A 19,577-nucleotide genomic window follows, 5' to 3' on the forward strand; every position below is an offset into this window, starting at 1 on the left:
ACGCATTTGATTGCATGTGATACATACTTGATTACATATTTTTCTTTTAAAAAAATTCAATCTTTTTTATTATTAAAATTATGATTAATATTGTGATTACATATTTACAACAGATTTTTTTTTACTTTCTTTTCTTCCCCCCCCCTCCTGTATAATGTATTATTAATAATAAATAGCATTTATTCATTTAACACAATGAGTTATATATATATTTACAATTTTGATTTTTTTTAGTATATTTAAGTGCTGTAACTACACCACTTAAATATGATATATGGGTTTGGATTTTTTTTTTTCTCTTTTTTATTTTATGATTAATTTTATAATTAGACGAGATCTAATTTCTCAACTTTCATCCTCAAGGCCTATTTGTTAAGCTTATCTGAGGATGAGACCAGTTAGTTATTATTTGTTGGTTTGTTTGCTGTGTTGGGAAATAGACTGACGTTTAATAGGTTCGATTTCCACTGCAGCCGTTGATTGAGAAATTCGCGCGCACGCACGCAGGCACGCACGCACGCACGCACGCGCGTGCACCCACCCACCCACCCACCCACCCACACACACTTGGAATGTCTTGATGCATCGCTGAATTGGAAGCCTGAACGAATATATTGTGTTTCATTAAGTTTGTATGGTATTTTGGGTGCGTGTTTCTTGTTCGTAGTATGTCCTTAGCGCTCTTTTTCAGGCTACTGTAGTTTGTAAGGTTTCTGTATTCAAAAGGTAATTTGTTTATCATGTCTGGGATGTAGAAGTTTCGCATGGCCTTTCCGCATGATTATTGTATTTATATGTGATATAATTAGTTGTCTGAGGTCTTGTTATACGGTATGTATTTCTGACTGTCCTGTAGTTGGCATCAATGTTTTAGCAAAGCTGCATAGTGGCATAAATGTTTTGCTGTCAGTATTTTGTGTTCTGACATTGCAGTGTATATAAAGTCGTTATTGTCTCGTTGTTCCCAAAAGATCAGTTTTATCATTTTGTACTGTAACGACATTAATCTATTTAGTTTGCAGGGTGCACAGAAAGCATACGTTGTTATAGAGTATCTTAGTATATTTTGGCATAGTGCTTTTAGGCGTTGGGAACTGTAGAGTTTACCAGTTATTGTTCGGAGTTTGTTGTGTAGATGGTTTATGTGGCTATTCCAGTTCATATCTGCATCAAAGTAAATTCCAAGGTATCGTATTGTTTCAACCTGAGTGATTATAGTGGTTTTGCTGTTCTGTGTGTTTTTTATGTTGGAAAGTGGATGTTGGATGGTTATATATTTGTTATCAACTGGTCGAGTCAGTGGATTTCTGAATATAATTATTTTTGTGTTATCTGAGTTTAGGTGTATGGAGTTTTTGGTGAGCCAGTCTATGAGCAGATTTATGTCATGTTGCATATTTGTTTGGGCTATGCTTGCGTTATTATGGATGGATATTATTGCTGTATCGTCTGCGTATTGAAATATCTTACCTTTGAGTGGTAACTGATTATTATCGTGCGTGTAAATGTTGAATAGAGTTGGGGAGAGTACAGCTCCCTACGGCACTCCACAGGTCACTATTAGCTGTCTACTTCGGTTTGACCCGATACGTGTGATATGCTTTCTATTTTGGAGGTAGTTTGTAAACCACATGTGAAGAGGCCCCTCTATTCCAACATGCCTCAGCTTTTCTAACAAGGTTTGATGTGTAAGTGTATCGAATGCTTTAGTTAGATCAATAGAGACTACCATGGCAATTTTGTTTTTGTCTAAGGCGGTATTAATTACGTCTGTAAAGTCTTTCAAGAGAGATGTTTTTCCCTTATTTTTCTAAAAACCGTATTGTGTTTTGGAGATAATATGAGTTCTCTGTATATGCTGTGAGTTTCTTTAGTACGAATAACAACATTAATAATAAATAAGTGAATCAATTAAATTGCTGAAAACTGCCAGATACGACAATTTTTCGTATTTAGGAAAACCGCGAATTATTACAGTACTACTACTACCGCTTGTACCTTCACTGAGACTAGAACTCACCGCTGGAGTCCCGTTGTCATTAAATGCCAGCACTACGATATAAATATGACGTGCTTTATCTGGAATTATTTTATAAACTAAATGTACTATCCATTAATACAAGCTAAAATGAAGTTTCAATTTCTGAAAAAAAAATTCAAGTATCTTTTTTTGTAGTATTCCTCTCCACCTTTATTTTTGACAAATTATGCGCTATGATAGTTAGCAAGGTTATAGTTACGCATTGCTTGAGACCTCTCAGTGAGAGCACAGACGATGAATCAGTGGCACGATAGACTTTGTGCCGCCTAAAGTGGATTTCCTACGATGAAGTCCACTTAACTCCATAAAGGTTTTGTAATAATAATGAAATAACGAATAAATAACTACTGTAATATTTAATGTGTTCAGAAGAAACGAATTTGCAAATTCAATTTTTAATTATATTTAAAACACACAGAAATATTTTTTGAAGCTATCTACACACGTAATGAAAAGTTTAAATTTTATTCATATTTACTGCTTCTTTTGGTTTATATTTGTTGCAATATTGCGGTAGAACACTGTGACGTCATTTATCGACCATGTTGTGTTTGCAGACGACGTTTTTTTTGTGTCAAACGAAGCTTGAAGGAATATTCGCCTCTTGCAAATGGCAACTGACTTTCCAAATCGATTCGAAGCATGAAATTTTGCATATATGATTACCCGATCTTAAATTAACCCTTATTTATTTTTAAAGCGCTATTAAAACGACTACACTTGAATATTCTATTGGCTATCTACGTTTACAAACTCAATATTTATAAATTCGTTTTTATTGCCATGTAAATAAACCATTTCAATGGCAATGTTGGTTTGGTATTAAGTAGAACAAATGTTCAAGTTACTTCTCCGTGTTCCCATTATAACAGTAGCGGCGAATTGCGTATAGCTACTTAACATTTGGATGACCTAGCAACAGCGATCTTACAAGATCCGCGCGTACCACCTGCTATGAACTAGTCACGGTGTGCTGCGCTTATACATGCATTTGTCGGTAGCCTAGACGCTGGCTGTCGGGCTTCGTATGGTTCTCGACTTTTTGCGTAAAAGTTCGTTGGTGGCGCAACACCTTTAAGAACAAATTGCTGGATTAGTTCTTCGATTCGAAGTGTTGTGAATTGAATACGTATTGTCTGTAGGCTTAGGTGATCGTAAACAAAACAAGTACGCATGCATTTGTTTTTCCACGATATTAGGCTTAAGCTAATCGCTCGTATTTCAACTGTTGCGTAATCGAAGTTCAAATGTGTACGGTTGTATTTACTCTGGAAAAACCGGATAATGATCAAAAATGGATGGAATCCCCACTGCGGCTTGTTTAGCAAACTTGCAAACACTATCAAACTCCGATATGGAGAAAAATACGACACAGCTTATTGAAAAATCACACGCGGAGCGTTTTAAGGAGAAGTTTTGTGGATTCAGGTAAGATTCCCCCTCCCCCTAGAAGTTAACAGTTTGTTGTAAAAGAGAAAATTATGCGGGAAGTAACATGTTTATGCTGACGAAAATTTTGAAGACTCATACCTGAGCTAATTAATATATCTATCTATTGTTATGGTTAATTTAGTAATAATTTAATAATATATGTACTAAACTAATAATGTTTATAATAATAATAAACAACAATAATTTCTATTTGTCAGACTGTTGATTTGTTTTATGTAAAATAAACGTCACATGACGTATTTTGTTTTTCGTGCATCTTGTGTCTACCCTACCAAGGCAATAATATAGCTTGCATCTACTTTCATTACATGTAATATCTTCTAAGGCTATATATTTTAAGCCTATTTATACAGCTAATGTCTTATAAAGTTGTATGTTTAACGTGTAAAGAATATTTGGTACTGTGAATGTTTTTTTTTTTTTTTTTTTTTTTTTTTTTTTTTTTTTTTTTTTTTACCAACAATATTCAACTCAGATATGAATACTATTCACATGTGCATCAAAATACGTTTATCGCTTTCTGGGTTTTCTATTTTTAAAATCTATTTCGATTTCCCTTTCAAGAAATCCTTTTATACGATAAGTATATCCTTACTTACCAACGAAAATAAAATCCTTTCCTGTCATTTAGACTCATTTGTTTGTTTTAATCTTGATAAGCACGTCATCTTATGTGTCGGATTTCGTAGTTAGCGATACCAAGAAACTAAACAATACCTATGAGTCATATATGACGTTAGGATAGGTAGGGTACAAATCTTTTCCTAACGTTACAGCTACTGAGCGTGCTGAAACTTAGAATTTAAACGAACGAGAATGTAACACTCCAAGGACACCTAGATGAAGTGTCAAGGAAAAGGAATAAAGCATTAAGACTGATAATAAAACGGACACGGCTTGATATCCTACACCATATATCTTGTACGAAAGACTCCAGGATGATGTTACGCATTTAAAATTGCACTGTGCATGAGCAACTCCTAATTCCTCTTTGTTGATATTGCACTCAATATAATAATAATAATAATATGAATTTCATGAGTCATATGATTTATAAATTTTATACGATTAATGTGAAATAGGAGATGTCAATGTATATTTTAACTGACCAGCCATTACACTTGCTTTAATCCCTTTCCCGAGCATAAGCAAATAAAGTTTGCACGTGAAGTATCTTCACGACTCGCTGCTTGTATAAGGAGGCTGTTGACTTCACATCAATTCCCTAGAATCCTAGAATTGATGTAAGGGTTACTTCCCTCAACTGGTTTCATCCTTTATTGAGGTCTCGTCAGTGGAAGCTAGACCCAGGAATATACTAAGGTTAAATCAATACAGTATTTTCTATTTTTTTTAATATATTTTATGGTGTTTATGCATTTTTGTATATTTCTTCTATAATCTGACCAATCTGAAGAAGATAGTTGTTATTATCTTCTTCAGATTGTTCTGACGGTGGTTGCTAGCTTTTTTTTTTTTTTTTTTTGTGTGTGTGTGTGTGTGTGTGCAGGTAGAATTCTAGCCATCGAAGCGAATATTTGTCTATAGGATGCCCAGTCACGTTCATGATAAGGAATTACAACTAAAAGTGTTATATAATATTATTTAGTAGTTATTTATTTTATTGGAAATACTGTACTAGTGATAGATTATCGAAAATTCCCATATCGAATGACTCCCCATTTTATGCTAAATACTTCCATATGAGATTTCTCGAGACATCTAATTATCCCCCACAAATACCGTTTGATCAGCAATGTGTAAGTGTATTGTATTCCTGTTTGGACCAAAGCCGCAGATTCAAGGTATTCTCTTAAAATTGTTGAGGGTTATTTATTCCAAGTTTTTCTGTTAGTTGTTGAAAGTTATATATTCTTAGGTATTACATGTATTTAAGAGTCAAAAAGTTCATGTTATTGGGGGGGGGGGGGGGAGAATGTCTATAACGTATTTCTTGCAATAAAAAGAAGGAAAACTAAGCCTAATGTTCCAAGAAAAGATTAGTTAGATATATACAGTTAAGTGTAGGCAGAAGTTAAAAACATTTTTCGACGATAAGATCTCCCAAGCAAACAGGATTTTATAAACCGATAGCTGTAGACACACACACAGAGCTATAATTTTACACTCTTAGAGACAAATATAAACTCCCCGTACATATTTACAACTGGGGTGAAAAACCTCCTAACAAAGGCCGTGTATAATGACCACAAAAGGATTATAGTGAATGCTTTTGCCTTAAAGTCCGTTTCTGGGGCAATGAGGGCATTGACCACTTGACGAGGACAACACTGATTTCCTTCTCCACGAGAGGGGGGGTTGGCACCTGTCGAAGCCTGTTTCAATAGTGAACTGCTTGACTTGTATCTGCTAAAAATAGTCCGCGCGGGTTATCTCGACTCTTGGAACACTTGTGAGAACTCTACAAATAAATAAATAAACTGAAAAATTAAATTTTAATATTCGTAAAATATTTAAATATTTTCATCGATGCTTTACGAAATGGGTTTCACTCATGGCGAAAGCTACTTTAACGCTTCCATTTATATTAAAATGTATTAAACTAAAACCCTATTCATGCAGCCCAACTAAGCGAGAAAACGAAAATTTCTTATTTATCTAAGGGCAGACGAATTACGTACTTTCTGTATGATCGATTATCGTTTGCATTTTCCACTTCAGTGCGATGACGTATGCAATAAAAAAAGAAGAAGAAACACAACCAATTAAAATATGAATTTGCTTTTCGTCTGCTCAACTATCAATACGTTTAAGGTTATAAATTATCCATTTGTTAGAAGCTAGCCAGAATCTACAGTGTTTTGGTGAAATTTTAATTAAAATTGTTATGCTATTCTTTTGCACACGTATTTATGTATAATCTTAAATTAATTGCTTTTAACATAAATTACATTTGGATCAGTATTCGTGTGCTAGTAGTTTGCTTGATATTATTTCTCTTTTTATTTTATTATCTAATTAATTTTATTAGAATTACACTTTATTATAATTACTATTTGCACAAATTATCAGAAATAGTCGAAAGATATGAACTATTTATTATATATATACAATCCTTTATATAATTTCTATCTTTTTAATACTTTTCTCCCAGTTTTTAACTTACTAACTTTTCTTGCTCGCTAACATGTTCTCTTTACCAACTTTATTTATTTTCGTGATGCTGCCAACGTCACTAACTTTACCTAAATTTCATGCACTCGAATGATTTATGCAACTTCACTAATCCAACTTCCGATGAATATTTGCATTTCATGTTCCTTAAAGTTTTATCCAGTCACATTTCAAATCCTTGTGGATCGAATACATATTTAGCACGACCTTTTATAATTCGCCAGTGTTTTCCTCTCCAGCAAACGCTTGTCTTCTAAATGCATGTCTTCAAGAAGAAATGTATTGTGGGCTCCTCTTCAATATCCGTATATGTATGCGCACGTACTTGGGGCTGTTCGTAAACTGTTCATGTACATTTCTACACCTTAGAGAAATAAAACAGGTTAGAACTCCCCACCAACAGTCTTATTAAAAAAAAAAAGGGGGGGGGGGTCAATAACCGCAGAATGTAACAGGTTTAGATTTGTGTGTTACAGCCGAGGCTGTTAAATATTCCGACGTGCATAGCGCGTATTTTTCTCGAGTTTTTCCTTCCAGTAAGATTCGTAAAAGTGATCGTTTGAGCGGAGGGTCTTCTTGATAGTAGAATGAGGCCATCAGACACATAAATGTTTTGTAAAGGAACATAGGACTTGGATCGCTTTAACGGGGGTACTGTTGTCTGCTATCGAGGACGTATACGTCATATTAGAATTGCATCATTGGTTTAAAGAAATTACATAGATACCTTCACAATGAAACTGACTCATTTCCATGAATAGTGGAAAACTAAGTTCGGTGTCCTGTTAAAAAAGGTGAATGGACCCTCCCCACATTTGCTGCATTTCCTGTGCTAAGTGTCCACCTGTAAGACCTTTGTTGTGATTGCAATTAGCAATTGTTGTTTTAAAGCTCATGAATGGCGAATAGAGTGAACAATGCACGGAATAGAAATAAAGTAAAAAAAATGAAGTAAATTATAAGGAATGTGACTTACAATCGCACTCCGTCTAAAATATTTAAACACCCCGTTCTATTCTGCTTTGTTATTGGCCACTGGCTCTGTTCTGCCATGCGAGTCCAATGTACTATATATATATATATATATATATATATATATATATTTTTTTTTTTTTTTTTTTGTCTACTTTGGTGATTTCAGTCTCATAGATTTATGAATTCGCATCATTCCATTTTGAGACTTGCGACAAAGAGCTTGAATTTCGTATCAGTAAGGAGGTGAATTGAAACAAATTTTAGTTTACCAAAGTTTTGTTGCTAATATCAATGACACATTAATGTCTTTAAAAAGAAGGTATAGATGGTATCAAACTGTTATATATGACATTTCCCGTTCCACTCTGTTTTATTTATTTTTTATTTATTAGGGGAAAACAACAAAGAAGAGAGGAAAGGAGTTTATAAGAACTTTTCTAATAAAGATAAGTTAGTCGGTCTCATAACGGAGACAGCGGGGGTTTTTCCCTCTTGGAATTTTTTTTTTTCCCTCTCAAGACACGCAAACTTTCCACATAACACGCACTTTAACCCCCCCCCCCTCCATCTGCCAATTTAGCGTTTGCTTTGATAGTTAAAATGGCGACCTAAATAACATATTTTCAAATAATGAGACCTACTTGGGCAACTCCAAGTTGACGATCGACAGACAAACAATACAGCTATTCTACTCATAATTAATGTTTGAAAGACCAAAAAAAATCCCATACGCTGTATCAAGTAGCCATCAATTATAAATAAAACTTGCCGCTTGTGTTGTGCTGTCAGATATCATTGAATGTCTTCTTTCAAATACAGAAATGCGAAAAAATTGATCTTGTAGGTGAAATTATTTATTTAAATGTGAAAATGACAGAAATATTGGAAAGAAGGGAGGAAGATGTTAGGTAATATGTAAATTTTTCTGTTCAGAATATGATCAAATGGAGAACATATAAAAGACAAATTATCCTGTTAAGACTCGCGAAATATTTTATTCAAGCAAAAAAGAATAACTCCTTGAATTGCTGACGACCTTGGTTTACACCGAGTCCAGTCATGATTATTTATTATAAAAAAACTTTCTTACCAATCAGATAAACCGTGCGATTCTTTGGCAAATATCTATTAATAGGAAGCTAAATTATATTGAATTACGGACTTTCCATTATTATTTTTAACTAACATCATCCTACCATGTATTGTCTTTCATGCATGGCTTTCCACCGAAGGACTCATCACAGTTGATGCAATAGACCATCTCATCAATAGTTCAACCAGGCACCTTCCTTCTTTTATGCTTGTGCCCAGGTTGGCATCATACGAGGGTGGCCTGAAAAGTTCTCGGCCTAACAATGAAAAATCGAATTTGTAATTTCAAAATTATTTTTATTTTTCAACATAATCTCCCTTAAGACTAATACATTTATTTAAGCGATGCTCCAGCGCCATTATCCCGTCCCTGTAGTGGTTCTCAGTAAGATCTGCAAAATACACGGATGGATGTTTGTGATAGTCTGTGGAAACACCAGTGGTGGTAGTCGGCGGTAGATGACGTTGGTGTAGTTGCGGTCAATTGGTGGAAACAGAGTTGTAGAGCAGGTGCCCTCCCTCGATGAGTATATGGACTAAGGGATATGTCCCTGGAAGTGTCAAATAATAATAATAATAATAATAATAATAATAATAATACTCTTCTCCAGCTGCAATCGCCTCTTGATTCGAACAAAAACACTGACCAGCAAGGAAGAGTTTTAGTTTTGGGAAGAGATAGAAGTCAGAGGGAGCCAAATCTGGGGAATAGGGTGGATGTTCCAACATCCCTTAATTTTCCCATTGCGAAAACACCTTTGTGGGCAGGTCCATCCTGATGAAAAATGATTTTTTTTTTTTCTGCACACCGGATCTTTTCTCACGAATTTTGTCGTCTAGTCTGGTTAAAAGATCGGAAAAATATTCCTCGGTTATTGTTTTACCCTTTTTAAGATAATTAATAAACAAAATCCCAAAACACCGATGGAACTTTGTCTTCTTTGATGCTGAACAACCGGCTTCTGTCCACTGTTTTGACTGCCGTTTGGATTCTGGTGTGTAATGGTGAATCCAAGTCTCATCCATAGTAATAAATAGAAGCACAAAATCAGTTTTATTCTTGTCAAAACGCTCCAAGCCCTGTTCAGAGATTTTCATGCGAGTGCGTTTTTAATCTGCTGTGAGCAAGCACGGCACCCGTCTTGTGCAAAGCTTTTTCATTTGCAATTCTTCATGCGAAATATATCCTACACGTTCTTTTGAAATGCCTATCGTTTCAGCAATTTAACGCACTTTGACTCGCCGGTCATCCAATACCATATCGTGCACTTGATCAATGATTTCTGGTGTTGTTACACTTTTTGGACGTTCTTCACGTGGATCATCTTCAAGGCTGGTACGGCCACGTTTAAACTCTGTAGCTCATTTGTTAATTGTCGAAAACGAAAGAGAAAAGTGCCCGTAAACTTTTATTAACTTCGAATGAATTTCTTTTGGCGTTAAACCTTGTTTTACAAAGAATTTTATGACCGCACGATACTCAATTTTATCCATTTCAAGGGATACAGACAACATTTTTGCTTTAGACAGCTGTATAAAGCAAACTACTTGATAGAATGACTTGCAATTTCACATGAATGCTTATGGCAGATATACCAACTTAGAAAAAAAAAAAAAAAAAAAAAAAAATCTTGCCGATAGTGTTGCCATCTGTGGTCAAGGCGGAGAACTTTTCGTATGTAGGTTCCTGAAACCAAGTCTAATACCAATAGGAGACATTATTTTTGTTATTACTGAGCAGATTTCAAAAACTACTAGTTTTTGAAGCTGTTCATAGCTAAATGTTCAGTTGTTGACGTATTTTCGCGAGAACTCCTACGCTTTCTGTATCGCATATCTTCGCTATTCAAAGAATTGAACTCTGTCCAGTGGTTGTTGCAATTTTATAAAAATCAGACGATTATTGTCAAAGGTTATGGCGCGAAGGCATCCCCGTTTTGACAAGTGTTTTAGTTTATTTTCTCTCCAAGTGGTTATCAGCAGAGTCATGGACAGTTCTCCATCTGTTGCACAACCAAGCAGTAATTCGGCATCAAACTGTGTCAAATCATACTCCCCACCCCCCACCAAAGCTGTTTATTTTAGGAGATGCATGTTGCAGGGAATGTGTATGTTGGCTTGAACTTTCCATGCAGTATAATTACATAATCAGATCTATAGATAATGTCCAAGTATAAATGAAATCTTAGATATGTTCAGAATACAAGAAATTCGAATATTTACTTACGCAGATATAAATCTAACTCGACGATCTCTTTCCGTATTGTTTGCTCAAAACAACGCGACGTCACTCGCTATGGGGAAAAAAAAAAAAAAAATTTAACATTCTAAGCACCAAATTTCATTAAAATGTGTCCTACCACTGCAGAGTTTTTATATTTGTATGGAGGGTCAGATGGTAGTGTTTAATTCATCAGGTCCCTCTTTTTTTTTTTTTTTTTTTTTTTTTTTTTTTTTTTTTACTGGCAACAGATTTAGGTAATCCCCGTGATGTTGTTTGTTCCACTGTGGAAATAATACCAGTATTCATGTTCCAGAAAACCAAAATTGTTTTCTAATAACTCAGCTTACCTGTCATGGAAAATCCCTCAAGTCTTGGCACAAAATTAGTGTGTACATCCCGCTAATTTGTCTTTTACGTATGTGTTTAGTCAGCATGAACAACAAATTTTAAAGATGGATAAACGCTTTTAATCGTCATTTTAAGACATCAAAGATAAATGGACTCTGTGGGTGATTCTCCGTTCTCATAGAGAATTTTGCAAAGTAACGTTATATGACCTTACATTTTAGCGTTTAAGGCATACAAATATCCCAATTTTAACATATTTTTAAACAATAACAGCGCAACAATATTTCTTTGAACTTATTTCTTCAATAAAGATTTGAGCAGTCATTCAAATAATAAGTATGGAAGCGAAAAAGGGCTCATTTCGTAATACCATGTAGGATGGCTTCATTCATTATCACTGTACTTGACTATCAGATTCATTTATTAGATGTGTTTTGCAAAATTCTAGTATTACTATTGTATATCATTACTATTGTATTTTAAACTTTTAATCTCGCCTGTCTTTGCGTCAAGTTAGGGTTAAGTGCAAAATTTATAGCTGTTTTCTTTAGGTTTTAGAACAGCTTTCTGAAGTTTATCTACTTGCGAAAAAGTAGTGGTATGGTTAAATCCACGTTAGAGGATAGTTGTGTGTGTCTTCAATGCTAATCCAAATTACATTCTTTTCATGTCTTTCATGAAAAGACAAGAAAACAAGGAAAGGAATAAAGTAGAGAAGTAATATATAGTTTTGTTCATTCTCCAAACAGAAAGGCAAAATCTATAGAACAGTTGTGAGGCCAGCTATGACGTATGCTATAGAAACTGTGGCCCCGAGGAAAAATAACATTAGCAGGATGGAAGTAGCAGAGATGAGAATGCTTAAGTGGATGTGCAGTGTGACCAGAAAGGATCGTCTGAGAAATGACTATGTCAGGGGAACAGTGAAAGTTACGAACTTAGGAGCGAAAATACAGGAGGCAAGGTTGAGATGGTTTGGTCATGTGATGAGGAGGGAGGACGAATATGTGGGAAGAAGGGTCATGCAGATGGATGTGCAAGGAAGGCGGAAGCGTGGGCGGCCAAAGAAGAGATGGAGGGAGCTGGTAGAAGAGGACTTGAAGATGAAGAACTTGGATGTGGTGACAGCCCAAGACAGGAAGGTGTGGAGGAGACTCATTACAAACAGTGACCCCACTTAAGTGGGAGAAGCTGCAGAAGAAGTTCATTCTCCAGACACGCACGTATTTTGCTGTCTATTTTATTTCAAAGGATGCAATATAAACTCTGTTATTGAGATAGAATTAATTAGCTATAATTGGGTCTGTGTCTCCAACTCAGTTCCCTCTTCGATCTCGGAGGAAAGGACATGAAAAAGACCTGCCTTGAGAACCAATTATATATAAAACATTTTTTACAATATCAAAAACGTCGGCTAATCTGATGTAATGGTTCTGTTATATGCCTCGCGACTTTTTATTTGTCAAATGTAATAATTACCATTTTTATTTCTATTTCAATTATCTTTAACGCATTAGTAGATAGGTCATAAACATTCACTATTCTTAGCATTTAATTACTATAATCATTAACCTGATTATTGATTTGTAATTTACACATTACTAATTTTTATCGATGGTTAAAATGGGATCTTGCTAGACTTCTTTATACCAGTTTTTATTGTATGTATTTCAATACAAGATCTGTTTCAGTCTTGTTGAAAATACGAATAAATGAAATACAACTATTGTATGTCGGTAACTGGAAAAGAAATGCTTTGTAGAAGATCGCGGGGGGGGAGTGCAACTTCCCCCAACACTTTGATCATTGTTCAAACGCTGCACTATTATGGTCCAATTTGAATAGGATCCTGCTTAGCGGAAATAGAATTGCGTAGACATTATTCAGTCCCTAATTGTCGTTGCATGTCGTGAAGGAAGGGTATTTTCTCCATTTTAATCAGGCCTATTCACAAAGTTAGGTACGGAAATTCCTCTCCCCTCCCCTCGCTTTCCAACGCACGCAAAGAGACGTTCTGCTTTGTGTGCAGTATAGTCCTAACGTTACCCACACTAGTAGGGCAAGCTTATTATCTTTTTTCTTTTTTTTTTATTTAGCCAGTTGTGAGATAGGAACTACAAACGTCCTATTGCAAGAGCGATTTATTGTTTTGTCCCTGACAGTTCCCGGAAAACTATTAGGAGGAAGAAGACAACCCTCCTTCTCAGCACATTTTCCTGTTTGGCAGCTTATAAGGTAGCTGGTTTTCTATCGCTTCGTCGACTGGTTCCAGAAAGGTTTGGCAAATACCACAACTCACTCACGTGACAACTTTTAGCGAAAAACCCACCTCTCATTTGGGTTTCGTAAGTTACCCCCCCCCTTTCCCTAAAGATAAGTTGATCATTCTACACATGCAGTGGATTTATTTATGTCTATAAAAACTTCGTTTAAAAAAACTAATAATAAATTTCCATTTTCACACATTCAACAGTAGTTTAGTGACCTTAACGCAGTTCTACTCTCTTAAATAACCATAATCTTGGTCTTGAATGGAGTATTTTATTTTATTTTTTATTTTTTTAACTTTCTCTATTTCGCTGCTCAAAACAATTTGGGGATATTCTTGTTCTTGTTGTTATTCTTGTTAAAATTATTTCCCGCTAAAATGTATAATTTGTTAAATTCGTAATAAATATCGATTATTTAAACAATATTTCATCAATTACACCCTATTCATAAGTAACAAATATTTATTCATGTATAAAGTACCCAATAGTTATAATAATTTGCAGAAATTCATAATTATACGACAGAAACTAAAATATCCCTAATTGTTTTGAGCAGTGTATATTGTTACAAACGAATTTCTTATATTCTATTTCGGTTAAGAACGAAAATACAATAAATATATAGAACGCAGCGCCACCTACTTTATAAACGTAAATGGAAGTCTACAGTTATTATAGACAGTAGCTGTGACCTTTGAAATTTAAGGGAATGGTAAACATTATCAAAGAAACAAATTCACGTACATTTCATTCAAAATGAAAGAATTATAACCGTTTATTTATTTATTTGTTTAAAAATATGAAGATAAGATCCAAATTCTACATATTACATACTAAGTACGCAATATAGTATATCTCTAAAATTTATTGCAGATATTTTTATCTTCTTTATCTTCTTGCGTTGAAAATTTTACCTTAGAACGTTACTTAATAATATATTAACATTAACTCTGTAGAAATATAAAGTTAATTCCTGTTTCTTAAGTCATATATTATAGTCCCCATTTGCTAGTTCCTCACTGGAATTTTCCACTTGTAAATACCACCTTGTAAGTGTCTTTGGGCTGATAGTTTTGTCCATGGAAAACATACGTTCAAACATGTCTGTGGGATAAAGCCTCATATCCAGTGGCGCACCCAGAGAGGGTGACAAGTTCCCCCCCAAAGGGGGGACAGGGCCCCTTGACCATAATTTAATCCAGTAATTATGGTCATTTTACGTTATTTTTCAACTTTTGTTTCTTACAGAAGCTAATGATTTCTAGGAGAGATTATTAGCTAGGAGATAATAAAAATATCTACCTTCGTTACCCATGAAAACAGAAATGAAGTATAAAATCAGTCTACCAAAACTGCAAATGGCAACAGAGCTAAACCTAAGACTATTGTATGGTCTGTCCCACATTTGGGATTTATCCCAGTTTCATGTAAGCTGGTGTGTTTTAAATGAAACTCTCACTAGTACCTCTCACTTGCACACCTTTCAAAATATGGACTCGTCTATTCCTTATAATCTCTACTACTTTTTCTTTTCCTTACCATCGCCAAGATGACACTGAAAATGGTAATTTCCCCTTTTTCGTTTGTTTTCTTACGTTTTCTCTTTCACATTCATTTCAGCAAACAAGTTTATCATACAATAGTTCTTACCAGCAGGAAAGAATTGATTTGTATATTAAAACGAATAATTGCATGTTTATTTTTTTAGTAAACATGTTTATCTCGTATAGGTTTTTTCATTATTTCAATGATTCCCTCTTCTTTTCTTTCAGTCTTTAAATTTTTTTATTTCTATACTCCCCGCTCTTATATCTTGTACTCCCTGTTGCAACTTTGAAGTAGTAATATGCGTGTGCTATAGGTTTCCACCCCTTTCGTACGTGGGATTGACGTGAGCAAGTAATATTCTCTCTCTCGTCAGTAAATAGCAGTTTGTCAAGGTAAGTCTTTAACATATAAGTAGTACAGTTAATAGCACCCATTAACTGTATTGCTTAGTGAAGGTTAATATTTTTAATTCGCCCCGCCCCAAAACATATGTAGGTTTATGTGTTTTAATCATACAGCTGTTTTTACACCTTTACTATTAGTTTATGAAAATAAAATGGAAATATAATTTATAAATTTCACATAGAAGCAGGGGCAGCTCGTGCATAGGCACCGCGGAACTGCAGCACCCCCCCCCCCCAAGTTTCTCGATAAGTTTGAGCGCGGTTAGTAGTTGGAAGGGGACAATCGTTCGATACTGTTGGCACACTCTCTCTCTCGATGAGTCTTGGACTCCCTGGAAGTGGCACATAATAATAATGATATAAATATATTTATTCATTTATTTATATTTGCTTGTAATATTTAATTTTATCATCAACAATCGTATACAATTCTCTTATTTTGTATAAAAAAATAATAAAAATCCATCTTGTAGCACTTAGGAGGGCGAAGGACGCTAGCAGCACTGTGTTTACCACAGTGTCATATTGCTACGCGCCCAAGCATATGCACGTCATAGTGAGATGCGAACTATCAGCGTAATACGGCACTGTCCGTCGCGTAGTTCCACTGTTGTTTATATGCAGTTTGCGCCAGTAGTAGGATTGACTGACTGGCTTCAAGTTGGAAGTTAGACAAGGATGTTTACTTTCTCCTCACTTGTTTAGTATATATGCAGAGGACATCATGCGTGAAGCATTGGATGAGCTCAGGACAGGAATTACGATAGGAGGTAGATTGATCAGTAATCTGAGGTACGCTGATGATGCAGTACCCCTTTGTAATGACATGGAAGAACGAGGACTAATTCTTGACAAAGTTAACAAGATCAGTAATAACAGAGGACTTCAACTCAATTCTAGCAAGACAAAGATCATGGTTCTCAAAGGAAAAACAAACAGAGAAGCTCTTGAGAAACAAATGTATCTTAATGGAGAAAGAATTGAGGAAGTCAGCAAGTTTGAGTACCTGGGATCCATTATTAATGTGAAGAATTGCTGTTCAGAAGATGTCAGAAAAAGGTTAGGAATGGCTAAAACAACAGTCAGAGACCTGTCTAAAATCTGGAAGGATGGATCTATCTCCATGGGAACAAAGTTGAGGATTTTAGATGCAGTTGTTTTTCCAACAGCGACTTATGGATGCGAGATTTGGAACCTAAAGAAGTCAGATAAGAAACGGATATCTGCTTTTGAGATGTGGTGTTACAGAAGGCTGTTGAGGATATCATACACTGAAAGGCACAAATGAATGGGTGTTAGAAAAGATTAGTAGAACTTTAAGGCTCCTTAAGGATATTGACAGAAGAAAGTTAAAATATTTTGGACACATAGAAAGGATGGAAGGAGGACTTCTCAGAACAGTAATAGAAGGTAAAGTTCCTGGAAAAAGAGGCAGGGGTAGACCACCAATGAGATGGATGGATGGCGTGTGTGGAGTGACTGATCTTCAGAGAGTTGAGGCTGCCAGAAGGGCAAACAACAGGACTACATGGCGAGGCCTAGTGTGGAACATCATCGAGCATCGGAGTGATCATACGGCATCTGTAGATGCCCAGTGAATACAGAGAGAGTGCACCAGTAGTAGTGTTCGTAGTGCTTATCGTGTTTACTCCGTCTCTTTAAATATTTGGACATTACAATTAAAGCATTTAATTGTAATGTCCAAAAATTGTAAATCCATTCCTTCAATTGTAATTAAAGGAATGGATTTTATTTTTAAGTATTTTTGAACTATACCAAACTGTATAATTTTATCGATATTAAACAATATTTTTTCATGTTTATTTATTTATTTTTAATTTTTACCTTAATTTTGATATTTTATCCAAACATGTACACACTGTACTTACATGTGTATATATATGTCGAAAGTTGCAGCGCCCCCACGATTTCAAACCACGAGCCGCCACTACATAGAAGGAAGATATATATATATATATCTTCCTTGGATTTATTTGTTGGTTTAGTTGGATTTATTGTTGAAGCAACTGATGCTATAACAGCGTTATAGATGTTTGTTAATTGTGTCCTGTTCTTTGGTCAGTTTTCTTGTTAAGGGAGACAAGAAATCGGGAAGGAAAACACTGCCATCTCCGTATGAGACTGGATAAAGTTGAAAAAGTCTTTAAAGGTTCTTGGCTTCCTGTTTAGGAATGGGTTTCTCAGTATGGAAAGCCTTCATCATACTCCAGCCACTAAATATCTAATATTTAATATTTACATATTAAAAAATTGCGTTATTAAAAATATTTCACCCTCACCACGAACAAACACCAATAATAAAAGTTTCGTATCTCACAGAAATAACGCACTCAAGCATACGATACACTGCCCAAACGAGCAGTGTCGGAATGACTTGTAACGTGCAATCACAAGCGCAAACGATTATCGGCGAGTCTAGCTGCAATTGGCAGAACGTGAGAATTACGACACTGCGTTAGATCGCAGTGCATTTGTTTCGTAATCTAAAGCGTTAATCGAACAATTCCAATTATTAACTATTCAATCACTGTCGAAACATAATCTGTAACCTTTAACATGTTGTATTGCATCTATATAATATTGTAAGCGTTGCTATTATTTATAAACACAAACAAAATTTAAATTTTTCATTTTTTCCTTGGGGGTGCTGCAGTGTCGCAGTGCTTATGTACGGGCCTCCACTGGGTATAGACCATATCGGTCTGCTCCGGTCTCATTATCCATCCAATATCCTTTTTTGAGGTCTACCCTGTCTTCTCTTTTCAATTGACTTATATTTTAGCATTTGTTTAGGATGTCAGGTGTTGGCCATTCGGTTTACATGTTCAATCTGTTTTTGTTTATTATTGTTTAGTTTTTCTTCTACTGATTTTGTTTTTAGTTCTTTTAAAATGTCTTCGTTCCATTTTTGATCTAATAATGTGTATTTTGCAGTTCTCATAAATCTCATTTCACTTGTTTTTATTCTTTGTTTATCTTGTTTGTTTATTGCCCAAATTTCACTGCCATAGAATAATGTGGGCACTGCTAAAGTATTGTATATTTTCAAGCTTGTTTCTTTTTGTACTATATTGAATGTTCTGTTTATCAGGCCTATAATCGGTAAAAATTTTGAAGTTTTTAATTTTATGTCTTTTTCTCCTTCATATGATATTTCACATCCAAGATAACTGAGAGTATTTATCTGTTCTATTATTTTATTATTAATAACTATTTTGCTTCTAACTGGAGTTTGTCCACAAAATGCCATTATTTTAGTTTTATCTATGGAAATTCTCATTCCAAACTGTTCTACTATAATGTTTAAATTATATATTGTTCTTTGTAAATTGTCTTTCCTATCTGATATTATTGCGTGATCATCTGCAAATAATAGCGTATTTATTTTGTTATTCCGGGAAATTTCTATACCTTGATTGTTTAAAGTGTTCCACTGTATTAATATTTCATTCATGTAAATATTGAAAAGTGTTGGAGACAGAGGGCATCCCTGTCTTACTCTTTGGTTTATAGATTGTTTTTCAGACAACTTTTCATTTATTTTTATTTCATTATCTTTATATGTATCCAATATTACATGTAGTAAAATATTAGGTATATTTTTTCTTTGTAATATATCAAACATATATCTTTTTACTTTGTCAAATGCTTTTTCGTAATCTACAAACAAAAGATGAGTTTCCAAATTAAATTCTCTTCTTTTTGCCTGTACTAAATAGGGATCTGTGTCAATTTCTAGTCCTCTTCTAACTTTAACTGCTGCTTTTTCATTTGCTATAAAGTAGTCTGTTGATTTTTGTCCTCTTACACACCACGTATATTTATGTATATTTTTATATTGTGTAAAATGTATTCATTATTTTTAAATTATTATATATTGTACAATCAATGAGTCGCTTTCCATTTTTTGTTTACTGTTGATTCTCCAAATTTTTGTATATTATTGTTAATATTTTTCCATTCCTATTCTAGCATTAAGATCTCCGGCTATAATTATATGGTCTGTTTTATTTAATTTTTCATATATTCCTTGTAACTCTTTGTAAAAGTAATCATTTTCTTCTTCT

The 19,577-nt window shown here is 34.6% G+C and overlaps 1 protein-coding gene across 2 annotated transcripts in view; it reads left to right on the top strand.

Annotated features, from left to right (window-relative positions):
- Positions 1-19,577, top strand: part of LOC150100070 (NAD kinase-like) — a 145,149-nt gene that overhangs the window by 39,463 nt on the left and 86,109 nt on the right. Inside the window, exon 1 of one of the 2 annotated variants that reach the window (XM_090402292.1) lies at positions 3,027-3,469. The exons of the other annotated variant lie outside the window; for it this stretch is intronic. Coding sequence (XP_090258418.1) covers positions 3,336-3,469 — 134 coding nt within the window. The 5' untranslated portion in view covers positions 3,027-3,335. Of the gene's footprint in view, positions 1-3,026; positions 3,470-19,577 lie in introns of those variants that run through there. 2 annotated transcript variants of the gene reach the window in all.

The sequence above is a fragment of the Typopeltis vanoorti genome, chromosome 13, assembly GCF_054136105.1.
Source record: "Typopeltis vanoorti isolate ZY-2024b chromosome 13, IOZ_Tvanoo_1.0, whole genome shotgun sequence".
NCBI classification, from domain to species: Eukaryota; Metazoa; Arthropoda; class Arachnida; order Uropygi; family Thelyphonidae; genus Typopeltis; species Typopeltis vanoorti.